At 31.8% G+C, this 24,120-nt stretch overlaps 9 protein-coding genes across 9 annotated transcripts; 2 read left to right on the forward strand and 7 right to left on the reverse strand.

Moving 5' to 3' along the window:
* Positions 1-711: 711 nt before the first annotated feature.
* On the reverse strand, positions 712-1,077 carry BX663DRAFT_438168 (uncharacterized protein; the record flags this gene model as incomplete). The annotated part of the gene is made up of 2 exons (XM_051523265.1): positions 712-868; positions 956-1,077. 2 exons carry the CDS (start codon positions 1,075-1,077, stop codon positions 712-714), a joined length of 279 nt encoding a protein of 92 aa, XP_051380909.1.
* A 421-nt stretch (positions 1,078-1,498) lies between these two features.
* On the reverse strand, positions 1,499-1,775 carry BX663DRAFT_515729 (uncharacterized protein; the record flags this gene model as incomplete). The annotated part of the gene is made up of 1 exon (XM_051528483.1): positions 1,499-1,775. A coding segment is annotated over one exon (191 nt), but the record flags the coding sequence as incomplete, so codon positions are not given.
* Positions 1,776-2,082: 307 nt separating this feature from the next.
* Positions 2,083-4,425, reverse strand: BX663DRAFT_537301 (uncharacterized protein; the record flags this gene model as incomplete). The annotated part of the gene is made up of 4 exons (XM_051530656.1): positions 4,250-4,425; positions 2,900-3,272; positions 2,401-2,757; positions 2,083-2,326 (listed from the first exon to the last, which is right to left on the reverse strand). Exons 1-4 carry the CDS (start codon positions 4,368-4,370, stop codon positions 2,083-2,085), a joined length of 1,095 nt encoding a protein of 364 aa, XP_051380911.1. The 5' UTR covers positions 4,371-4,425.
* Positions 4,426-4,709: 284 nt separating this feature from the next.
* BX663DRAFT_515734 (uncharacterized protein) lies at positions 4,710-6,122 on the reverse strand. The gene is made up of 3 exons (XM_051528484.1): positions 5,076-6,122; positions 4,901-4,998; positions 4,710-4,837 (listed from the first exon to the last, which is right to left on the reverse strand). The coding sequence occupies exons 1-3, from the start codon at positions 5,949-5,951 to the stop codon at positions 4,747-4,749; spliced, it is 1,065 nt and encodes a 354-aa protein (XP_051380912.1). The 5' UTR covers positions 5,952-6,122; the 3' UTR covers positions 4,710-4,746.
* An 882-nt stretch (positions 6,123-7,004) lies between these two features.
* On the forward strand, positions 7,005-8,694 carry BX663DRAFT_515737 (P-loop containing nucleoside triphosphate hydrolase protein). Its single transcript, XM_051528485.1, has 3 exons — positions 7,005-7,117; positions 7,215-7,313; positions 7,372-8,694. Exons 1-3 carry the CDS (start codon positions 7,036-7,038, stop codon positions 8,592-8,594), a joined length of 1,404 nt encoding a protein of 467 aa, XP_051380913.1. The 5' UTR covers positions 7,005-7,035; the 3' UTR covers positions 8,595-8,694.
* Positions 8,670-10,317, reverse strand: BX663DRAFT_537303 (kinase-like domain-containing protein). The gene is made up of 5 exons (XM_051530657.1): positions 10,029-10,317; positions 9,857-9,966; positions 9,728-9,791; positions 9,495-9,675; positions 8,670-9,438 (listed from the first exon to the last, which is right to left on the reverse strand). The coding sequence occupies exons 1-5, from the start codon at positions 10,255-10,257 to the stop codon at positions 8,766-8,768; spliced, it is 1,257 nt and encodes a 418-aa protein (XP_051380914.1). The 5' UTR covers positions 10,258-10,317; the 3' UTR covers positions 8,670-8,765.
* A 1,279-nt stretch (positions 10,318-11,596) lies between these two features.
* BX663DRAFT_515743 (thioredoxin-like protein) lies at positions 11,597-13,745 on the reverse strand. Its single transcript, XM_051528486.1, has 3 exons — positions 13,491-13,745; positions 13,223-13,418; positions 11,597-13,141 (listed from the first exon to the last, which is right to left on the reverse strand). The coding sequence occupies exons 1-3, from the start codon at positions 13,672-13,674 to the stop codon at positions 12,049-12,051; spliced, it is 1,473 nt and encodes a 490-aa protein (XP_051380915.1). The 5' UTR covers positions 13,675-13,745; the 3' UTR covers positions 11,597-12,048.
* A 2,390-nt stretch (positions 13,746-16,135) lies between these two features.
* On the forward strand, positions 16,136-18,034 carry BX663DRAFT_515744 (peptidase M24, structural domain-containing protein). The gene is made up of 5 exons (XM_051528487.1): positions 16,136-16,391; positions 16,464-17,152; positions 17,236-17,392; positions 17,488-17,530; positions 17,605-18,034. The coding sequence occupies exons 1-5, from the start codon at positions 16,166-16,168 to the stop codon at positions 17,936-17,938; spliced, it is 1,449 nt and encodes a 482-aa protein (XP_051380916.1). The 5' UTR covers positions 16,136-16,165; the 3' UTR covers positions 17,939-18,034.
* A 4,186-nt stretch (positions 18,035-22,220) lies between these two features.
* On the reverse strand, positions 22,221-23,994 carry BX663DRAFT_457635 (squalene epoxidase-domain-containing protein). Its single transcript, XM_051523887.1, has 2 exons — positions 23,642-23,994; positions 22,221-23,525 (listed from the first exon to the last, which is right to left on the reverse strand). The coding sequence occupies exons 1-2, from the start codon at positions 23,838-23,840 to the stop codon at positions 22,330-22,332; spliced, it is 1,395 nt and encodes a 464-aa protein (XP_051380917.1). The 5' UTR covers positions 23,841-23,994; the 3' UTR covers positions 22,221-22,329.
* Between the last annotated feature and the right edge of the window lie 126 nt (positions 23,995-24,120).

Raw genomic sequence — 24,120 nt, forward strand, 5'->3', positions numbered from 1 at the left:
TTGCTTGAAATAGAAGAGACCCTCATTGCTATAATCATAATATATATATTGATCATGTCTCATGTATACAAAAGGACAAAAAGGGTTCAAAAGCAAAGATAATACACACACACACACAAAAGGTGATTTTATTCACGTATATGGATAGTAACAATAATGCTATTATTCACTATTAAATCAATGCCTGGATAGGTCAGAAAGACATGGGATATTATCATACTATTTTAGAATTAGTGTGATTCTTTGCCCTTTTTTGTTGTAGTCGTCTTCTTCTTTTTGATAGTATGGACTTTTTGTTTAGGAAGAGAATGACAGCGGACATATTTTCCAGAATTGTTTTGGATACGCTCATCATGTGCAGGATACCCGATACAGATAGCAGAAGAAGAAGGGGACTTTTTCTTATCTACATTTTTCTTCTTGGTGGTCTTTTTGGCAGGAGTTGACTTTTTAGCTGACTTTTTTGTAATTGATTTCTTTTGACGAGTGGTGGTGGTGGTGGTAGTGGTGGTGGTCTTCTTTGTACTCTTCTTCTTCTGTGTCGTCTTTTTATGTTTAGTTGTAGTTGATTTAAAATACTTGTTCTTAATATGAATATAGCCTGCAAACGAAATATCATTCGCACTTGGCCCTGCTTCAATTACACTTAAAAAAAAAAAAAAGAAAGTAAATACAAATATGAACATAAACATAGACTACATTACATGCTTACTATTTCTTTGGTTTAAGACTTTTGGGAATCTTCCATGAATAATGACCCAAGGAAGCATCGACATTATCAGCAATAAGACCATTAATGACAAGAGCCTTTGAAGGACCAGAAGCGTATTGAAGACGAATAGGTTTTGTATCTTCATCATTGACATTCCTGTTAAGCAAAGTTTCAGGTTTTAATAAATAAAAACAAAAAAAAAACGAATGATAATAAAAGACGTTTTAAAGTGTATTATAGTACCATTTGATTTGTACAGTAGATCCAGCTTCCCATACATCATTTGGTTTTGGAGAAGTTAAACTAATAGAACTTGCCCATGCAAATGAAAACGATAACCAAATCAAGACTAAAGATTTCAACATTTTTTATTTTTTATAAATAAAGGAATGGGATGAGTAAAAAGTCTAATAGAAACAAAGAGAGAAATGAGGAATAAAATAATATATATTTTTTTTTTATTTTATCATACAATAATTTACGGTAATAAATTTAGTCATACATTTGTTTTTATCCTAGCTTATTATTGTAGATCCTTACAAAGTAACACAAACAATAGAACAGAAACAGGCACGCTAACCATTACTATATTACGATTAAACATTTTTATTATTTTTATAAATTAAAATTTATAAAATGACCTATAAGCACATAATACCTTTGTTATATTAGATTGCCCAGGTCAGTTCAAATTGTGTGGAAAAAAAAAAGTATCTAAAAACCCTCTTACGGGACAAGAGGTAAAAAGGCAAAGGAAAGGAAGAAGAGAAGATGATAAAGAAAGGAGGGGAATATTGCTAACAAGTTGAAAGGGACAACCAGTTGAGTCATTTCCTGTCTAGGTCAAGAAGTGGAGGTGGTAATTCGTCGTGTATTAAGTAATCCATTTCCTGTAGAATGGTGCACACAACTGGCCAGCGATAAAGCCAGGCAGAAACATCTTGAGAATTTCGGTACTTCTGCTGAGGAAGATGATTTAAAAGAAAGGAAAGGGGATCTGCAATTGATCGTGGCAAGAATAAACGGGTGTGTATGTGCAAGCATTTAGTGGCATGTGACCGACCAAAGTGTACATAAGGATGATAGAGGCAGGCTTTAGGTATTCCTTCGGGTAGCCAACCAAGACGCCATCGAATAGTTCGATTACGCTCACTGTGTGTCATGGGTAACCAGAGTATCGGATCAATAATCAGATTGGGGCGGCAAGCGGGAGGGTATATTTTATTTCAAATTCAGACGATGTTAGTTTTTTTTTTTTTTTTTTTTTTTTTTTTTTTTTTTTTTTGAACGAAACAAAAATGGAAATTAGATAAAAAGAAAAAAAACAACAGTTTTCGGACAATCAAGTGTATGTATGTAAGTTACCTGCATCATACTTTTACTCTATCAGTATTTCCTCCCTCAGGAGAACCGTCGTCGGGAGGCATAGAGCGGACTTTTTTGGAAGTGGAAGTGGTGGTGCTTGTTGAAGCACGTTTTGATGTTTCCCTTTTGAATCTAGAGGAGCGACCAAGGGCTTGCCTGTGGCTTAACACAATATCTCTAAAATTCAAAACGGTAGCCAAGTCTCTGTTCCAGAGTCGAGAAGGCACTAAACATTTTTGATTTGTACATCTAGCGAAAGAAAATATAAGAAATTGTCTTTTTTTTAAAAAAATAAAAAAAAATAAAATAAAACTGATGTTTACCGTAACAGGCCGTGGTACTCGACTACTGGATACTTGCCTCGCATATGCAGTCGAGGGTTCTTGACATGAGATAATTTTCTCAACTTCCCATTTTTACATTCGGGGAAGAACAACGATGTCTTGTATTCGTCTAACAAGTATACTTGTAACCCTTCTTTCTTCAACATCCTCCTCATACCAACACCTCTGATAGGTTCGTGATATTTTGTATTACTGGCGAACCAGTTGCCAAGAACAAGTACACAGTCATCACCGAATTTTTGCTTTAACGTCTTTGCCAGACGGGCGTCTGATTGTTTCCTATTGATATTAGAGGAAAGCTTTATTTTCCTGAAAGGAAGTGATCCAGGATAATCACTTCGATAATAGTTTGAAAGGAGATTGCTTGCATCTCATCTTGCTTCTAAATATCTAGAGTACTTCTGGGGATCAACTGTCGAAGTGGAATGCGTAGTCAAAAACTATTTCCAAATCACTGACTGTCTTGGGCTTGTTTTACTGACGAAATTTCCTAAATTTCCTTGACTTTGTCTCCTTAGCCCTTTGATTGATGGTGTACCGATATATGAAGCTATCGTGTCTTGATTCGCGTTTCTCGCCCATGCAAAATAACACATCCCTTCTACCAGGATCTATAAATATGCATTTGATGGTGGTACGTTGAAGCTCTTTGTTGTTCAACTTATCGATATATTGAAACTCGTTTTTGTCTGTTTGCAAACTTTTACTGGTATTTCTTGTGCCTCCTTTGCTGGTTTCCTTGTTTTGTTTCAATATCGAGACCCCAACACCATCTGTATGGATCATTCCACGAAACTTGAGTGACTTTGCATCACCTTGATCTTTTAGAGCCTTGCAGGAAATGTTGACGACTTTTCCCCCCAAATAAGGTTTTTATCTAGTTTTGATCTTTGGGGAATCTTCCAAAATAGTGTTATTTAATATTATAGAATTAATGGTGACATAACATGGTATATGAGTTCGCCTTCATGGGAAGCATGCGAATGATTTGGAACCTAAACATTCACACAAATCAGCTAATTTATAATATGCTTTTAAGTGAGTAATAGGACTCGCTTTGCAGTCATAATAAATGTTGTTGTTCTTGAATTTATATTGTGAACTGTAAATGCAAAAAAAAAAAAAAAATCTTGTATATGCGCGATCGCTTCTTCGGTTAACTGATCCACAGGTAAACTTTGGATATTTCCTGAAGCAACTGATAACTTCAATTGAGTGCAAGGTTGTGTTATCTCGTTTTTAATGTTAATCTCTTCTTCAGCCACTTTTCGCTTTTTCAATATTTTTCTTCTTGCCGCTGTTCTGTCTTTTTGCTGTGTCAGTAAATTTACGAACATCCTAAGCTTATTGCCAAATTACAGCATGATGCCGTTTTTGTAGGCAGTATCTATCTTTGCACACTCGTATGCAGCAATTTTGTTGAGAATATTTCAATTCTAAGAGGGGGTATAGCCACATAATCTACACTATTCGTTCAAGTATTTCTTAATCAAATTTCTAAACTCTGTGATTTTAGTTGATTTTGTAGGTGGTAACTTCTTCGTATGTTGCACAAGTGACGAAAAAAAAAAAAAAAAAAAAAAAAAAAAAAAAAAAACTTGTATGTAGAAGTCTTTTTCAGCATATTTTTTTGATATCGAACGCTTCACATCTTTTTAATTCACTGATGAATAAACCCCAAGCCTGCCCCTTCCATCCAAATGAACTCTTCACACGCTCACATAGTTTTTCTTGTTTGCATATGCATAACTGCCTTCAGATGCCCCAAATCTATTGAAGATCCACTCTCTTATCTCTTGAATCTCCTATTACCATCAACATTCCTTACTAAGGAAAGTGAGAAAATCATTTGATGCCTGGCTCATACGCTGGCCTTCCGTATGTGCAATTCTGCTTGGAGATGGACTATCCAGCTTCACTCCCAAATCCCCGAACCCTCTGACCATCATCTTTTTTCAATACAACAATGATTTTCTGATAGTTAATTATCATCACTTATACATACACTTTAACATTTTCCCTTTTATCCCAAAAGGGTTTTTTCTTTCCATAGTGATCTGATCGGGACAAAACAGCATATATAAATGCTATGTGCTCATTGGTCATTTTTTTTAATTTTTTAAATAAAATTCTTCTTTAATCGTACTATTGTAAAGGACCCAGTTTTGGGAGAGTAAGAATTTTTTTTTTTAAGGATTTCTATATTTTCTTTCCCCTCTCGCCTCCTTCCATATACACACACACACACACACACACACCCTTTAGACGACGACGACGACGACAACGGCTGAGAATAATAGAATGAAATGTAAAGTTTATTATGATTTAGGCAACTATAATATGTTGAAAAGTTTTCTCTTGAATTTCCTTTTCTAGAATAGCTTTATGATTCTTTCTCTTTTGTCTCTCTTCAAAGCTATACATGAATCATATATATTTATTTAAATAAATGTATTACAGATGATAATAATAAACTTACATGACTCTATTTTCAACAATTCGATTAATGATGCCTTGTGTTGTAATGGTATGATTAGGATTATCGATTTCTATATACATATTGCGTTCTTTTGGCAACTACAAAAAAAAAAAAAAAAAAAAAAAAGTCAGAAAAGAGAGAAAAGCTATATAGTCCTTTTATAAAGAGGACTTACTTGGTAAGGATCTTTGCCATCTAGATCTGGATCAGTGGGAGTATTTCCATGCACAACTAGACTCACACGATATTCTTTACTTAGCACATCTTCCGTCACACTATAAGGTGCACCCAAGATGACTTCATCTACATAACGACATGCCAACACACTTAGAGCACGTTCATGCAAGTTCATCAAAGGGTAATTTGAACCCTTGATAGCATTGACCGTTTGATCATCATGTATACCCACTACCAAAAAATCCCCTAGTGTCTTGGCTCTCTTTAAGAATTCAATATGACCTACATGAAAGAGATCAAAGGTACCATCTACATAGACTACACGATCTGTAGGCTTTGGTTCACGACCGTCCGCGAATTGAACAATACGTTTTGAAGTAGGTAAAAAATGAGATACTCTACTATTATTTGTTGTCGATGATGAATGACTAATAAAGGACTTGACAGCTTCCTCACGATTACCAACTACGTGTCGTTGTTGTTTATGATGATGCTCTTTTGATAAGAGCAACATACGACCTACTAATTCAGTTGTCGAAACACCCACAGTACGTTTACATTCCTTATATAAACCAGCATCCTTGACAGCTTGATAACAATCCGTACCATCTGCCATCGTCGTCACATCATCACCATGTACACAAAAATCAATATGATGTTGCTTTAAACATTCCACAGTTGTGTTATAAGGTGCATCCCTGACTACCTCATCTACCCATTTACAAGCTTCCACTGCTGCATAACGTTCCTCTTCGTTCATGACCGTGGGCCCCTTATTGATCTCAATAGACTGATCTGAATGAACACCTACAACAAGAATATCCCCCATCGATTTAGCTTGACGAAGTGCATTTGCATGTCCATAGTGCATCATATCAAAGCAACCATCGACCCAGACTCTATCATCATCATCATTATTATTTATTTCAAAGCTTAAGAAACATTCAAAGTACACATAAGCTTATTATTACCTTATAGGCTTCCTTTGTTTAATTGAGAATTGACAGTTGACATTTTTTATTTATTTTTTTATTTAACAGAAAACAAAAACTAAAAAACCAAAAAACCAAAAAAAAAAAGTTTAAATAAGCATTATTATTACTATTATTTTCACGTGCAGTTGTTAATCCTACTGACTAGTATGACAAAAACTTATACCCAACAAAAAAAAAAAAAAGGCTCTATAAAGAGTTATTATTATATATTAAAAGAGAAAGTGTAAAAGTCATAAGACTTGTCATCAGACTTATCTATTAAATTCGAGCTAGTCTATAGGAGACAAAATGATACTATTATCTACACTAATATTACTTTTTTTTTTTGCACTTGATGCGTTTCCCTCCCTTCCCCAACTTTTTTTTTTTTTTTTTTTTTATATACATGTTTATAAAGTTATTAGAAAAAACGTAAATCTTTATTATTGGAACGGATCTTGAATTAAAAGAAGAAAAAGGTACTAAAGAAGACTTTATGATTATGATCATCTTCTTTTTGGGAAAAGTTGATTATTCTGTATCAGATTCTCGACGTGTATCTTTTTTGGTTAATTCTTTCAAATAATGTGAATAGTTATAGTTTTTTTTTTCAAGCTGTATACGTATCTATTCCTTAAGCTGGTAAAGAAGAGAAAGATATGTGCAGTTTCTTTTATATTACATTAAATCTTTAACATTTATTAATTGGTTGGATATGTAATAAAGGAAAGTTTATTACTAAAAATAAAATACATAGCCTTCAACTATTATTCGCTTTAAATGATTTTTTTTTTTTACTACTTTGGTGATGAATACGAGTAGTTAGTGCAGAATGTGTGTATGTATGTAATACAAAGTAACGAGTTGAGTTTGTAGCTCCTTAATCAAGAAACCGTGACGCGCTAGAACGCGCTTTATTTATTTATTTTTTTAGACCAAGAAAAAAAAAATTATTTACCTCTTATTATTATTATTATTAACAAAATGATATCGGAGAGTCGATCAAAAAGTGATCGATCATCTACTTCTATAAAAAAGACGACATCAGAATCAGTAACACAAATAGGTAAAAAAATCCAAACCATCAACAAATATAATAATAAATCTAATGAAAAAAAAAAAAAAAAAAAAAAAAAAAAAAAAAAAAAAAAAAACTTGTTCAGGAATTAAACGTAAAAATAGTAATGATGAATTAGAAAACCAACTGTCAGCACAAAAGAAAGCAGCCATACAACCTTCTTCTACATTAAAAAATAAACAATGTAAAAAAAATAAAAATAAAAATAAAAATAAAAAGTGGCTAATAATCAAGTCTTATAGCATCACCCAGTACAAAGTCTGAAGAAACGATCTTTCAAAAAGTGAAAACATTATTTCGTCGTACAACTGTCCCTTCACGATTAGTAGGTCGAACGAACGAACGTCAGATTCTGGTTGACTTTTGGGAAAAGCATGTGTTGAGTAATTTACCTGGCTGTCTTTATATTTCAGGTATGCCAGGCACAGGTAAAACGGCTTTATTAACAGAGGTGATGCGAACGATGGAAGAAGAGGTCAAGAGACAATCACATCAAGTTCATAGGGTGGTTATCAATTGCATGTCAATGAAGGAACCTAAACAAATTTATCATGCTCTAGTAGATGCATTACCCACTAGTCATAATAAGGAGACATCCTCTGATATTGTGAAAAGAGCTGAAGAGATCATGTTGAATTCAAAAAGGAATGCATTGAATGTCGTTATATTAGATGAAATTGATTCGCTCATCACTAGAGATCAAGATGTGCTCTACAAGTTGTTTGAATGGGCCTCTATACCCACATCACGTTTAGTGTTGATCGGTATTGCAAACGCACTTGACTTGACAGATCGTATCTTGCCACGACTGAGAGCCAAGAACTGTGAACCTGATCTATTGAATTTTAACCCCTATCGAGTAGACGAAATCACAGAGATCATTCAAGGACGATTAGAGGAGGAACCTGAGAGATTGATACAACCGACTGCGATTGAATTATGTGCACGTAAGGTAGCTGCCTCAATGGGTGACTTACGTACAGCTTTAGATGTCTGTCGTCAAGCCACTGAACTCGCTGAATTGGAATACAAAAGGAGACAAACCTTAAAGGATGCACAACAGATGCCCTTACCGAAAGTGACAGTAGCTCATGTCATGAAGGTCTTGAATGGTGTCTTTGGTACCTCAACACAGCAAAAATTAAAGCAACTTAATTTACAACAAAAGGTCGTCTTGGGTGCCTTATTGGTCCTACAACGACGTCAGTCCGGGAAGGCATTAACGTTAGGACAATTTCGTGATCAGTACAGTGGCATGTTGACAGGGACTTCAATGACAGCTGTATCGAGAACAGAATTAAACGATTTAGTGACACTATTAGAGACATTAAGTATTATTAGTTTAGGGAAACATAGAGAGGAACGAATGAGGAAGATACAATTGAATGTACAAGAAAATGAAATTACAGAAATGATACACAGTGTACCCATCTTGAAGGAATGGATGGAAGAAGTTGTTATTTAAATATGTATGTGTGTGTAATATAAATGCATATGGATATGGATATGTATATGTATATAGAGACCATATTGAACGTAGAAAAAAAAAAAAAAAAAAAAAAAAAGCTGGATTTCTTTATTATTATTATTACTATTATATATTTATATATAGAGAAGGTGGTATCTAGTGAATGTATTAAATATAGAAAAAGGGATGCTTTAATGCTTCTCGAGCAGAAATACGTTGACTTGGTTCATAGACAAAGAATTTCCTTAAAAGATCTAATAAATAACTCGTTTCTTTAGAAGTGGGTGGTATCAGTTTTTCAAGTGGTTTTATATTTTTGTATTGTCTTGTAGATCGACGTACAGTTTGCATATGTTTTGGAAGAGGACCCAAGATGATGTCCATCATCACTAAATGTTCCTCATTATCGTGAGTTTGAAAGAGTGCTTCCCCAATAAATAATTCAACCAGTATACAACCTACAGACCATAAATCACAAGGATAAGACCATCCTCTTTCCAAGATGATTTCGGGGGCTCTATAATGTCGTGTAGAGACAATATTTGAATGATAATCATGTTCAAACGTTGCAGATCCAAAATCAATGAGACGAATTTCTAGATTAGCGGGATTGACAAGCAAGATATTTTCTGGTTTGAGATCTGTGTGGATAAGTTTGAGATCGTTGTGTAAGAAAGCAACACTGTTAAGAAGTTGTTTAGCGAGATGTTGAATATTATGTGGGGTTAAGGGTTTGAAATGATTTGATTTTAAGTGATCAAATAAGGAAACACCCAATAGTTCAAAGACCATACAAATGTGATTACGATAATCAAACCACTCAATTAAATGAATACATTGACTAATTTATAAATAAATAAATAAATAATTGATGGTTCAAAATATCCATCTACTTACTTCAAATTGAGTGGATCATGTTTTTTGAGCGTATTAAGGACTTTGATTTCAGTTTTACTAGCGTCACGATATTTAGGTATAGCACGAATTATTTTTATGGCACAGAACGTTCTACGTACACGGTCAAAGCATTCAACTACTTTACCAAATGTACCTTGACCTAATAATCTCATTATTTTATCTAGTGAGGTTTTTAATTAGTAAATGTATATGTATATAAAAAGAATTCTTACATTGGTCAGTTAACAAGTCATTAGGTCTAACAATGTAGTGGCCATCCTTATCATCAAAAGGAGACTAGAAATAACTCAATTAGCTTTCACATTATAACCCCATCTCCCTCATTAAGCTTTGTAATTTACCTCTTTTGTTGTCAAACGTGGTTCATTAGTATTCGATATAAATGTCCTATTTTTGCTATTTATTGTAAAACTTTTATTATTACTAGGAAATAAATGATATGCTAAAATGCCTATCATTATAGAGTTAGATAAATGATGATAAAAGATATCAGGAGGGGTGAAGCTATCTTACTTTGGTCATTATTATAGTTCCATTTTTGTCGCTTTGGATCTGGTTCTAATACAAGTGTCTTTAATATATCATGATTTGTTGCTGAAGAAGAAGAAGTGCTGGTTGTTGTACCACTACTTGCAGGTGGTTGTGGTGATTCAGAAGAAATGACAATGACTTCTGTTGGATACCCGTTTTTATAGAATTCTTTTTCCCAATTTTGTCTTTTTCTTTTATTATGAATTGGCATTTGTTTAAAAAGAAAAAACAAAAAAAAGAAAAAAAGAAGAAAGAAAGAAAAAATAAAAATAAAAATAAAAATAAATAAATATGTATTTAATATATGCAAAAATACATTAATACAATTATTATTATTATTATAATTATTATTATTAATAACTGTTATGAGTGTATAATATATATTGTGCTAATGAGTGTATGATATGTATTGTGCTAATGAGTGTATGGCGGGGAGGAGAACAAAAAAAGAAAAGTATTCAGTATTGCTTCAAGAGATAAAACGTGGAAATAAGGATAGATAAGTCAATAATCCTGAGTTATAAAGAGGAAAAAGTTATAAATGAATGATGTATTATTTCTTTTGGAAGGATGTGAACATAAGTAGTCTTCTATTGATGGGTTCAAGTAAAAAAAAAACATGTTGAGTGTCTTCAAGTTTATAATACCATAGCGGCAGTAGCAGTAGCAGCATATTAAAAAAAAATAACAATATAGTCTAGATATAATCTCTAGTAAAATAAATGTAAGAGCAGACAGGAATTGACACATCTGAATTCATAATTTTAAAGTGCTTTATTGATATACTCAACTATGAAAATCCTAGCAAGGGATGAGAGAAAAAAAAAAAAAAAAGTAAATAAGGCTTAAGGTAATTAAATGAGTCAAGGATAACGTGTTTGTTGGTATCCCAACAGTAATCTAAATGGTGTCTATATTCTTTAAAAAAATAGGACTAGAAGAGTGAACAAATCTATTAGAATAATATACACATAGAATTGAGTGATGAGGACGCTGGTTGGTTTGATGGATAAAACAATGTCTTTTACAAAGTAAAAAATGATTGTTGCTCGGCTAGTTCTTTTATATAGATAATGAATAAGAATGACACGTTTTGCTATCTCTGGCGTGATGAGTATCTATTAATTGAAATTCTTCCAAATAATTAAAATAACTCACGATATGCTTAATTTGATTATTTATAAAAGCAATAAGGGGACCCAATTTAAATTGAGGGAAGCTGGCTCCAGATTATTGTATTTAGGTTTCATTATCGAGCCTCATTGCTTCATAAAAAAAAAAAAAACTACCTGGTGTAACTCCCAAGGGTAATCAGTTAGAATGAACCTAAAGACAAAGATACGATTCATTAAGCTAGAAGAATGGTTCAATTCCATGCAAGTGATGATAGTTTTAGCAGTAATGCTATAGATGATGATGACGCATAGACCAATAAAACAAAGATAGTGCACTAAAAATAGAAGCAAGGTAGACGATTATTTTACATTTAGTATGATGAATACTTAAATGTTCTATAAATGAATAAGATATATATCATTTTAGGTAAAAGGAAAAATAAATAAATAAATGAATATCTATAAAAAGTAATATTTGAAACACTGTTTTATAAAAAGAGAAATGTTAATTTAAATATCCTATTTCGATGAATACTGCAAACTTGTACTTGACCAGAAGTCCTTTATAATTTTGCTTGTAAATTCGAAATACAGTAATTCATATTTTAGGCAATACAACAATGGATGTTATGCGTTATTCTATTACTTAAAAGACGATAAGGCTGAATAATAAGTTAAAAGTGACAAATGATATGAATGGGAGTGTGTATTAATCCTTTTACAAATCCCTTCACGCTGATCTGCTATAAAATAGTATCATTTACTTGGACAAACTACATTTGTTACATTAAGTCTTATATTTCATATTTATTATATGAAAATGATAGCATTATAATTCAATATACGTGTATACATTAATTTACTAGATGATTTCTTTTTTCTTTTTTTTACAATTCATCATGTTGGTTAACAGGACTCTCTTCCTCCTCCTTATCCTTCTTCTCACTTTCGATATTAATTTTTAAGCCGGTTTGTTCGTTCAAAAATTTAACTAAATCCTCAAGACTACGATCACCATTATAGTCGACCATCTCATTTGTCTCTGCCTTGAATAACTTCAAAGTGGGGAAACCAGTAACTTCAAATCCACCTTCTTCAGGGATATCATTTTCAGTACCATCCATCTTAGCAATCATAAGTGATTCATGTCCAGAAGCTAATTCACCCAATTCTTCCCAAATAGGTGCTAATCTCTTACAATGTCCACACCATGGTGCATATACTTCCAAAAACACATTCATAGACTTATCTAACACAATATCATTAAACTCTTTAGCAACCACAACCTTGACAGGTCCATTATTATCGACGGGGGCTTCAGCTGATTTAAGTGTAGGTTGGAGTTTTCCAGCAGTATATTCTTCAAGGAAGGCAGGCAAATCTTCAGATGTTAAAGCCTTAGATTGATCAAAGGGATATTTGGCACCATTATCTAAATGTTGAATAGCAAATGCAGGCCATTCACCTTGCTTGAGAGCCAAGTTATTAGCGTGAGCACCAAACTTATTGGCGTCAATAAAGACAAAGTTGATACGACCCTTATATTTTTGTGCAAGTGGTTGAATAACAGGACGTAATTCATCTTGTTGTTCAGTACTATCATGGAAGACAAAGGCTAAAGGTAAATTAGCATTGACATAGTATGCAAAATTGGAACCATCAATATTGTCCAAAAGGGGTACAGATTCGGTCATAACAAATTTTTCAATAGCAGCAGCGTCGGTGCTCACTAAATCACTACGGCCTTCATCAAATTGTTTATAGAGGACAATACTAGGGAAGGCAGCCTTGTGTTCAGCAGCCAAAGTGGGATCAGTAACGAGACCAAATAAGAAATCTTCACGAAGTTTTTCAGCAACAGTAGATAAAGCCTGTTGTGTAGCTTCATCAGTACCATAACCAACAATAACAACACGATCAGAAGATTGGAATTCAGTAAAGTTAGATGAATCTAAGGGTGTAACAGCAGGAGCAGCTTGCCTAAAAAAAAAAAAAAAAAAAAAAAAAAATACACATGAGTATCCATATTCATATATTAAAAAAAATTGCATATCATCTTACTTAATCATGTAGCTGACAATACCGTCAGCCTTACGAGATCCTTTATAATCAGATGTTTCACCATTTCTAAATACTTTAAGAGTAGGATATCCACGGACACCATACTTGATACAAAGGTCTTGGTTTTCTGTACAGTCGACCTTAGCAACCTTCATTTTATCTTTGAGTTTAGTAGCAGCGATTTCATATTCAGGAGCTATAAAAAGAAGAAAAAAAAAGAAAAGAAATGTTAACAATGAACAAACATGATTTCAAATTGACAATTTACCAAGTGCTTTGCAGTGGCCACACCAGGGAGCAAAGAATTCAACCAACATCAAGTCTTGATTAAGAACTTCTTGATCAAAAGTCTTTTCAGTCAAGGAAAGAACATCACTATCAGCCAACACAGAATGAGTAAGGGCAGCAAAAGTAGCAGCAATGGCTGTGAACAAGAAAGTTTTCTTAACCATTTTTTTTTGTTATTATTATTATTTTGCAAGAACAAACACAATGAAAAAGAAATAATAATTAAAAAAAAAAAATTACTAAAATAAAGTATTAAATAGGTTATAAGCTTAAACTCAGTTTTTATTTGTGTTGGTTGTTGATTGGATGTAGGCGAGAAAATATGCTGGGAATTGTTTTTGAATAACCGCTACTTATTGTATCTAGTATAATGATGATTAATATTCTATTATGCATTACAAAAAAAAAGTTTGTAATGCAAAAAGGAATAAAGCAAAAAGACCATGTTTATATGCATTTAATACATGTTTAAAACGTCTTTGTTGTATTTAAAGTATTAATATTAACCTTTACGCGTTTAAATAAATAAATATATAAATATTCATATTTATTGCTAAATGATAAAAATAGATAATTTTACCTACTTTGAAACCGAGCAATGAATTCAGGACTTTGATACTATTTCAGGAAAAAAAACATACCTTATAACAATAAAAAAATTCGTTTACATACAAAATAGAAGACTACTTTAAATCATTGTAGTAAATCTCTACTAGATCTAAATTATATTAAGCCAACAAAGAAAAAAAACATTGTTTCGCATTACTACTTTAAAAGAAAAATACGACTATACTTCATAAGTTAATACATGTATATTTATTCTAGAAGAATGGTAATTTGAATGAATTTTTTTGACATTGTAACAAGTTCTCTACTGAGTAGTATAACACATTTTACGAGTATTTTAACTCTACAATACTATGAATACAATGATAACAAACACATAAATAGAAAACTATTGTAAACTTGTTAAATCAATATATTGATGATATAAGATTACTATACATGAATAAAAGGCTAAGAAGGTCTACTAATATATCTTTAAACTAACTATTTTCATACAAATCATTTATTATCTATCATCATAATTGTCATATTCATTAAACTTGCAATACTTTTTTTTTTTTTTTTGTAGGAAATAAAATTCGAGTTTAATTAGCACATAAACTACCTTTTATAGTATTTGCTTTCTTTACCATTAATTTATAGTGTAACTCTTCTCATATTTTAATATCATAGCCCTTCCTTAAAAATAATAATCATGAACTATTTTTTTTAATTGTATATAATACGCTAAACCAAGTTTTTTTTTTTTTTTTTTTTTTTTTTTTTTTTTTTTTTTTAGCAAACGATTTAAATCGAGAAAAAAAAAAGGGAGGGGGAGAAGGGAGAGACCATCTCTGTCAGTTATGAATTACAAAAGACTTGTTTGGGTTTAAGATAATAGGCATTATACGAGATTAAGTAAGTTGTATATAAAGAGATGCAATATTACCTGGGATTATTCTTGTTAACCGACTCTGATAAGAAAGTCCATATACTAACAAATGTATAAGAACATAATGTATTTATTTGACTTTGATATGAATCTATTTTCAACTTTTACACTTTTACATTAATAATAAAAAAAAATACGTATTAAATGTAAAGGTAACATTTTTCTTACTAATTTCATATGATCGTACTTTGATATATAAGTCTATGTGTTTATTTATTTATTTATTTTTTGTAATACATCATTAAAATGCTCAAAAATATATATAAATAAGCCTTGTAATTTGAGTTAATCGACTACCAGCATGTGACAATGGACGCCATATCTTTATTTAGTATTTGATACCTATTTAACGTCTTGGAAGAACTTATGATTTGGCTTTATAACTGAAGAAATTAATAATAACTATCATCAAGAAGAGCTTGGAGAATCATCATTATTTTATTTTATATTAGATTAGATTAGTTACTTTTATTTATCTTTACCATGTGAAATATGTACATTGATAAAATGTGACTTTTCTAGGCTTTGTAGTATCTAAAGCATGTACATTCAAATCTCTTTATTTATATTCTATTATAAAATTTTAACTATAACCTTGTCAAAAATACTTTTTTTTTCTCCCCGCTCCTCCGCCCCAATGAAATAAATAAAAAGTTAGAGATTATAGACTAATATCACACAAACAAATATACATAATCGAAGAAATAGTATTCTTACTAATCTGACAGACAAACATTCTGTAACTTTTTCAAAGATATTTGAATAATAATAATAAAATAGGGCTTAAGATGGGGGCGGAAGAATGACTCGAAAATATGGGAGAGGGCGAAAATCTCATTACGCATTAACTCTATCATCGTTATGCAAAAAAAAAAAAAAAAAAAAAAAAAAAAAAGGACAGAGAGAAAGGGCTAGTTATTAAGATTTACAAAGTATATACATATTTTTTTTTCCTTTAAAAAAATTGCTAATTGATCTTTGAGGAGATAGAGAAAGAAGCCGCTATTTGTTACTGTGGGACAAAGGAAATTGTCCGTGCTTATATATTGTATTCCATCACCAGATCTTACTCTCTAAAAAAAAATAAAATAAAATAAAAGCGCATTCACATTCTATCTCTCTCTCTCTTTTTTTTTCCCCCTTTATAATTCTATATTATGGCACCTCATCCAGTTAATATTATACCAAAACAACATCATTACATTAATGAACACTTCATTCCTACAAAACAACATTGTCTTAAAGTTAAAAAATTATTACTTGATCAAGCCCATCTTGATTCATCATCCGTCATTTACATGAAAGGGAACACTGAAATGACAAGAGACAACACTGATATTGACTTGGAGTTTCGACAAGAAAGTAATTTTTTTTACTTAACAGGCAAGTTTTTTTTTTTAATATGAATATAGTGTACCTTTTCTTTTTTAACTGACTTTCATATTTATTTATTAGGCGTAGATGAACCTGGCTTTCAACTTATTTTTCATTTAGAATCAGAACAACTCTATCTTATTGCACCCAACATAGCACAAACTGATATCTTTTGGAAAGGACCCAGCCATGACAGCCAAGACTTATTGAAACGTTACGACGTAGATAAGATCATAACGGAACCTGACCTCCCCCTTTTATTTAGTAATCTACAACCCACACGACTTTACTTGTTCGATAACACGATTCAGACACTTGCATGGATGAGGGTGACTGAAGATTGCATCATAGATTATCAATCATTATCACTTGCATTAAATGAAGCACGTCTTATCAAGTTCCCCTGGGAGGTGAACATGTTGAGGGACGTCATGAGAGCATCATCGGAAGCCCATATTAGGGTGATTCAACAATGTCGTCCAGAGATGCGGGAGGCCTATCTGGCAGCCGTCTTTCAATGGGCCTGTGCTGCTCATCAACATGAGGTCTATCGTCAGGCTTATCTGCCCATCATTGCCTCGGGCCCCCGCATAGCTACCTTGCATTATTCTAAAAACAATCATATCATTCGTCAAAATCAACTCGTCTTGGTTGATGCCGGTGGTGAAAAGTGCTGTTATGGCAGCGATATCACTCGTACCTTCCCCGCAAATGGTCTTTTCTCCAAGGAAGCTCGCATTATTTATGAAATTGTTCTAAAGATGCAGGAGGTATATAACTAAAAAAAAAAAATAAAAAAAAATGAACGAAACGAATTGTATACAGTTAATTAATTAATTTACTTTTATGATAGAGCATTTTAGTAGAATTGAAACCAGGCGTATTTTGGACAGATATGGAAAGATTAGCTATCAGTGTGTTGTGTCATGAGTTGATCAAAATTGGGATTTTAGTAGGAGAAGAAGAGGAATTGATTCAAAGACGTGTGCCTAGTGCATTTTATTACCATGGTAAATTAAAATGAATAAATAAATAAATAAAAAATTGAATCTATTTACTAAACATCCTGCACTCCTCTTCTTTTCCCACCTCCCTAAATATACAGGACTCGGGCATTCGGTTGGTTTAGATGTTCATGATGTAGGAGGGTAAAATAGTGTTATTAACAAAAAATAAAATAAAAACAAACAAACATAATATTTAATAACTAGTCTTAATATAGAAAAGATGATTCTACAGATGAAGACGAAGAAAAGGAGTTTCTCAAAAATCGACCCCTCGAGGCCAACATGGTTCTGACAGTTGAACCGGGTCTTTATTTTAATGATACGATGTTATCCATCTGGACAGAATTTCCGGGGTATCAAAATTATTTTGATCTCAATGTGTTGGCCAAGTACCGAGAAGTAGGTGGGGTCCGAATTGAGGATACGATTGTAATTACACAAAACGGATATGAAAATCTGACACTTGTGCCAAAAACTATAGAGGCCATTGAAGAACTCATGCAAGCTACTAAACAACACCCATCATCATCATCATTATCATTATCATAAAAAAAACACATAATAGAAAAAATGTAATAATAATTATAATATTCATATAAATATTAGCGCACGTATGTATGTATGTATGTATGTACGTATGTACGTACGCACGTGCGTGACATAAAGTAGATAAAAAAAAACGTACGATTTGCTTTAACATATACATACACACATATATTTATAAAAAAAAAGCTTACATTTACCTTTTCCTTTTCTTTTTTTAAAAGGAAAAAATTATTCTAAAATAATATTATGATTTTCCATCCTGTTTTTCAATACTATTTAATTTCCAGCAAGTGACTTCTACATAATGTTAATAATGTAACACAAAGTACCGGTTTCTGAAATACACTTGCCACTTTTTAATCAATTTTGAAAAAAAAAAAAAAAAAAATCTGAAAGGGCAGTTTTGATTTTTCCAAAGGAAGGTTTTTTTTTTTGGTCTCAAAGGGCAGTTTTGATTTTTCCAAAGGGAGGTTTTTTTTTGGTCTCAAAGGGCAGATATTATTCTTTTTTTAACAAAGTTAAATGGATAACATGCCTTTTTTTTTCTTTTATCTTCTTTTTTATGAGTGTGGGCAGAGAGAGAGAGAGGGGGGGGGAAATTGTTAATGATGCAGTAGAATGAATAAATAGAAAGAAGAAATAAACTCCCTTTCCATTTAGAAACGTTAACACCTGCCTTAGGTTTTAACTGAGAAAAGCAGCAAAATTCAGAGCCAAAGTCAACTGACGAAAGTTTAGATGCTAGCTAACTGAAATGAAGGAAATGATTGTCAAAGAAGAAGAAAAAAAAAGTAAACATTATAAAAACTACTCCTATAATCAAAAGCTACTTTTTTATTTTTTATTTTCTACTATTACAGCAGGATAAAATTGTTTAATGCTGCTAAAATCTGAGAAACTTAAAGAGGACAAAGATTGGAACATCTTTGGAAAGAAAAAAAGGAAAAAGAGAAAAGAAAAAAAAAACCACTCACTACCCAAGCTCCTAGGAATGATCCACGGGGGATTGAAAGTGAAGTGAAACAGATATGAATATTACCTTGAAAACTGTATTTTTCATTGGTGAATCAGGCTTCGATATCAATATCAGACCTACAGGAGGATATGTCTATTAAGGACACACCAAACATGGTTGTAGTGAGAGCAGTATCACGTGCAGTTTCGGGTGCAATTTCAGCAAAAATATATCATGTTAATGTGGAGCTTCGGAATCCTTAAGAGCACTCATCAAAAAAGGATAAAAAGTGATATTCGCAATTCCAAAAAAAAAAAAGCGTCATTTAAACCAAAGAAGTCTACCTCCGAAGGTACCGTTACAGGCCATTAAATATGAATTTTATTCCAAAAAAAAAGGATAAAATGTCAAGTTTGCACGTAATATAATAATAAAATAAGCATAATCATCTCATAATGTTGCTTTTGCCATGTACAAAAATAAAGTTAAAAGTTAAAGTTAAATTAAAATATTCATATACAGCACTAATAAACAATTCTCTGAACCCAAATTTAAGGTACCATTAATAATTATAATTCAGCTGGCTGTTAGATTAAATATAAATAATTATCGATACATACATAAAATATATTATCGTATATAACAAAATCAAGATGAGTTTGTAATAAGCATGTATCCATTATTATGACTATTTGTGTATGTATAGCATACATTGGACTGATTACCTAATAATAGATAATCCCAGTGTACGAACTAATATAGAGTAAATATACAACTTGGGACGTATAAGTCGTTAATAAGACAATCATATAAAAAAAAGTATAAATGACAAACATTATCATATATACAATTTTCTTTTTTTACCTCAATTAGTTTTAACTAATATCATTTTTTTTTTTTTTGCTTTAGTTTTAATAAAAGTAGTAATAAGTCTTACGCATTTTACCTCTCTCTATTTCTATTATTTCTCTTTATTAAGCCAAGTATCACAACTTTGTCACATCTTGATCTAGACATACTTTAGACATAATTCAGTTTAAAGACTCTTTGATCTATAGCTTTAATTTATGACTTTTTACCGTCAGTTTCAATAGTCTTACATTACTTGTTTTTTTTAAAAAAGGAATATATATATATATATAAATCCAAGTCAACATGAAAGGGAAAGTTGTAAGATTATAATAGTTCATCGTTTTTCTTTAGAACCACCCAATTTTTTTTTCCTTATTGTTATTAAATATGCCTCTTCAGATTCAAATTTTGAGCAGTAAGAGTTCGATGGGGCTGAGGATGATTAGAGGTAATAAATATCATGGTTGTAAGGTTTTGTAGCTTAATTGAATAAGATAAATAGAATATACAGTGCACTTTTATATTATAATTCTGTCTATACACATATTTACTCTTGTATAGAAAAATAATTAATAAAAGTCCTGCATCTAAAAATATATATCTTATTCTGCTGAATATAAATTTATATACATATATAAAAAAAAAATAACTTTGTAAGTCAAGCCGGGGTAAACTAAGAATAATGCAAGTACGCGTAATAATTGATTTTCAGATAACTATATGTCTATATGATCTCAGTATTTAAGAAAAAAAGAACCAGTTTAGGGCTTGTCATTTTATTACATATACACCATTTTGTTATGACTTTTCCCCCCAACTCATTATAAGATAGAATGACTATTTCAGCAATTTGTAAAATATCAATAAGAATTTTCTTGGTGGAAATCTTTAACAAACAGTTGAACATACGCAGAATGAGTCATTATACTATGTCTCGTTCACCAACTCTATCCATGGATCTTTATTCTCTGGCTATCTATGCACCCTATTGAATGTAGTCATCCTTTTTATTTTCAATGATGTTTAGGATGACCACCTGATGGTGGGGAAACATTAAATTTGCTCATATCAATAATATACAATCACAAAAACACATATCATGCAATACCATTTACTTGCATTCTTATTGACACGTTCTTGTTACTAGAGCCCATTTCATCTGCTATCGTAAATATGCTACTGAAGTAACCTCTTAAACCATCCACTTTCTAAGCTAGCATTATACTTGCGGGGAGGGGGGGGGAGGGAGGGACAGGAAAAAAAAAACTCATAAGACACTTTTACAGCGAATATTACAACTTATTCATCCGATTCGAAATATAGTATGATTGTGAGGCCACAGTCTGCCACAATCTCCCATCAAATATATATTTTTTTTTTAATTATAACCTTTGATTACCTTATTTTTGTTGATCGTGACAAACTTACTTTTTATAATATCTTAAGTTCGCGATCACTACACTGTATAGAATAGTCAAAATGTTGACAAAGTTAATTGTTGAATATTTACTCTAATCGCGAGAAGACACTTTAGTCAATATATATTAAATTGCAGCATAACTGCTGGACTTGGAGTTCATGCAGCGTATAATTAGCTATTGCTTGTCAACACTTAAAATGCACTCATAAAAAAAACCCGGACCATTTCCTCCAAAAAAAAAAAAAAAAAAAAAAAAAAAAAAAAAAAAAAAACTAGACGCGTTATAGACATGAGGAAAATATGAATTATGGATTTAGTACTACCTAACAAAAAAATTGAATTTAAAACGTAAATCAATGTATTCTCCTTTTTCCTAAAAACGGAAATTATGGCAGAAAACTTTTTTTTTCTTTTTTTTAATATTAAAAAAAAAAAAAAGATGGATCAACATAATTGATAAAGAAAGATCATATCATAATTTAGACATAAATCCCGAAATATATAACTGTTAAAATATCATTTTTTTTTGCCTTTAATATCTGTGTATTTATTTATGTTATATTGCAAATAGAAATAATAACCAAGTAAATAAAATAAAACTGTATATAATATCTTGTTCTTGTGTGTAAATGATTTTCTTTCAAACTATATGATACAGCTCACATCTTTTTTTTTTTTTTTGTGGATAAAAAAAATAAATGAATTAAATCTGGCATTAAAAATAAAATCGTGCCACAATTGACTTTTAAAAAAAAAAAAAAAAAGAAAAAGTTTATTTTTAGCGGATTTTTAATTAATTTTTTTTTTTTTTTGGATCAGGGAAAAAGTATATTAGGTAATATATAATGATTTGAACCAAAAAAGGATATAACCCGATATTATCAATTACTACTATGCAGTATCGTAGATCCGCCTTTTAGCCTTTTTTTTTTTGGCAAGTTGGTTATTTATTCTCTGATTGTAAAAGGCAATAAAATAAAATAAACAGACTTTAATTATCATTCAAACAAAATATCGTATTTACTATTATACAAATTTTTATTTATTTATTTATTTATGTTTTGATTAAAGAAAAAAAAACTAAAAATATACATGATTTACAATAAAATTACTAGAAAATAAAAAAAAAAAAGGTGGAGGGGGGGAAAAGTTGAGTGCAAATGTTATCTAATTTTTCAATTCACCCCAAAGGAAAGGCATGATAGTAACACAGGCGGTATAGAAGACAGCAAATGCTTTGAAAATATTTTGAGGAATACCAACAAGGCCACCATCTCTGAACATAACATAAATAGAGTACAAGGCAACCATATAAAAGTGATAAAGAAGAGCAGCAGGAGAATAGTTCATACCAGCAAGCAAGTTAATAGGACCATCCACACAGGAACCACCCAACTTGAAATATTCAAAGCAACCCTTTTGAATGACCTTCATTGATTCTGTCTTGGCAGCAAAGACACTATAGAGAGACATAGAAAGACAGTTAATGACAGCAGAATGCTTCTTACGGGACCAGTGGAAGGTATCCATAGCTTGAAGTACCAAATGACTATCGGTAAAGGAAGGAACATTTTGCTTAGAAAGAAGTTGAGCTACGGTCAAGACATCTTCAAGAGCCACCGTCATACCACCACCTGTAAGAGGGGAACGGACGTTAAGGGCATCACCAATGATGATCGCACCTTCACGTTGGTTAATAGAGGGGGGTAAGAAACCACTAGGCATAGGACGTAAACGTTCAGTTTGAAGAGCTTCCATGAATTTTTCTTGCATATTAGCGGGTAATTCAGGACAAACGACTTCTTCCATATAACGCTTAAGATCACCATTACCGACCTTAGGTAATTCACCAGGAACATCTACAAGGACACGTGTATCATGAGGAGCAATTTGATACATCAAGATAGGAGAGGGCTTAGCAACAGCAACGAAACCCTTCTTATCATAAGGCAATTGGAAGTCATGAAGTAAGAAGCCAACAAAGTGTGACATGACATTAGTAGAACGTTCAAAGAAGTCCTTTCTAAATTTAGAGAAGATACCATCTGCAACTAATGTAAGAGGAGCATAAAGCTTTTCTTCCTTCTCGTCTTCACCCTTAGGGGTAGCAACAACACCAATGACACGGTTATCTGTTTCAGAATAGCTGATAAGACGATTAACAGTCATTTCCCTAACAGTAACGTTCTTTGTATTCATAGCAGACTTTCTAAGATTTTGAATGAAACGACCATGATGGAAGGCAACACCACGAGCTTGCTTACCAGTAGTAGGATCTTGAGTATAAGGAAGTTCAACCAATTCTCCTTTATAATATACACTATAACCATAACAGTTGATACCATCAATACCTTCAGCACAATCTAAATCATTACGCGTTAATCTCTATTCTTTCTTTTTTCTTAAAAAAAAAAACCTCACTCACTCACTCACTCACTCACTCATTCCTCTTTATTGTTATTATTATTATTATATTTACCTTCCATGCCAAGTTTCTTTAAAGCATGCATACCACCAGGTTGCATAAGTTCACCCACAATTCTATCAGGTTCTGATAAATCACGTTCAAGCAATAAAACCTTACGTCCATCTTCACCAAATGCCTTGGCAGCAGCACAGCCAACTACACCGGCACCAACAATAATCATATCATATTCATTAACAGCTTTTGTAGTCATATTATTTTAACAAAGTATACGATGAGCAATAAAAATAAACTAAAAATAGAGGAGGGAGATCAAAAGAAAAACTATATACAAAACAAAATGATGTTTGTTTGTCTACAAATAATACAAAGTAATAGTAAAAGATGAAGAAAGAAAGAAAAAAAAATTAAAAAAAAAGAGAATTTAATAAAATTTTTTCTTTTATTTATTTACTTATTTATATATGTCAAATCTACTGTTACTGAAACAAGGTGAAACAATCATATGATTTTTCGAAAAAAAAAAAAAAAAA

Source organism: Cokeromyces recurvatus (genome assembly GCF_025118155.1).
Source record: "Cokeromyces recurvatus strain NRRL 2243 chromosome Unknown BX663scaffold_20, whole genome shotgun sequence".
Taxonomy (NCBI): domain Eukaryota; kingdom Fungi; phylum Mucoromycota; class Mucoromycetes; order Mucorales; family Mucoraceae; genus Cokeromyces; species Cokeromyces recurvatus.

Bases quoted from the DNA above. Each gene is read 5' to 3' on its own strand.
- BX663DRAFT_515734 (XM_051528484.1), bottom strand. From the start codon at position 5,951: ATGATGCACTATGGACATGCAAATGCACTTCGTCAAGCTAAATCGATG. The intron at 4,999-5,075 runs GTAAGTCCTCTT...TTTTTTTTGTAG, and splicing joins ATGGCAAAGATCCTTACCAA to TTGCCAAAAGAACGCAATAT. The intron at 4,838-4,900 runs GTAAGTTTATTA...ATTCATGTATAG, and splicing joins ATTGTTGAAAATAGAGTCAT to CTTTGAAGAGAGACAAAAGA.
- BX663DRAFT_515737 (XM_051528485.1), top strand. From the start codon at position 7,036: ATGATATCGGAGAGTCGATCAAAAAGTGATCGATCATCTACTTCTATA. The intron at 7,118-7,214 runs GTAAAAAAATCC...AAACTTGTTCAG, and splicing joins AGAATCAGTAACACAAATAG to GAATTAAACGTAAAAATAGT. The intron at 7,314-7,371 runs GTAAAAAAAATA...CAAGTCTTATAG, and splicing joins TACATTAAAAAATAAACAAT to CATCACCCAGTACAAAGTCT.
- BX663DRAFT_537303 (XM_051530657.1), bottom strand. From the start codon at position 10,257: ATGCCAATTCATAATAAAAGAAAAAGACAAAATTGGGAAAAAGAATTC. The intron at 9,967-10,028 runs GTAAGATAGCTT...CTATAATGATAG, and splicing joins GAACTATAATAATGACCAAA to GCATTTTAGCATATCATTTA. The intron at 9,792-9,856 runs GTAAATTACAAA...AGTTATTTCTAG, and splicing joins CACGTTTGACAACAAAAGAG to TCTCCTTTTGATGATAAGGA.
- BX663DRAFT_515743 (XM_051528486.1), bottom strand. From the start codon at position 13,674: ATGGTTAAGAAAACTTTCTTGTTCACAGCCATTGCTGCTACTTTTGCT. The intron at 13,419-13,490 runs GTAAATTGTCAA...TTCTTTTTATAG, and splicing joins TGGCCACTGCAAAGCACTTG to CTCCTGAATATGAAATCGCT. The intron at 13,142-13,222 runs GTAAGATGATAT...TTTTTTTTTTAG, and splicing joins ATTGTCAGCTACATGATTAA to GCAAGCTGCTCCTGCTGTTA.
- BX663DRAFT_515744 (XM_051528487.1), top strand. From the start codon at position 16,166: ATGGCACCTCATCCAGTTAATATTATACCAAAACAACATCATTACATT. The intron at 17,153-17,235 runs GTATATAACTAA...CTTTTATGATAG, and splicing joins TTGTTCTAAAGATGCAGGAG to AGCATTTTAGTAGAATTGAA. The intron at 17,393-17,487 runs GTAAATTAAAAT...CTAAATATACAG, and splicing joins TAGTGCATTTTATTACCATG to GACTCGGGCATTCGGTTGGT.
- BX663DRAFT_457635 (XM_051523887.1), bottom strand. From the start codon at position 23,840: ATGACTACAAAAGCTGTTAATGAATATGATATGATTATTGTTGGTGCC. The intron at 23,526-23,641 runs GTAAATATAATA...GTAATGATTTAG, and splicing joins AAAGAAACTTGGCATGGAAG to ATTGTGCTGAAGGTATTGAT.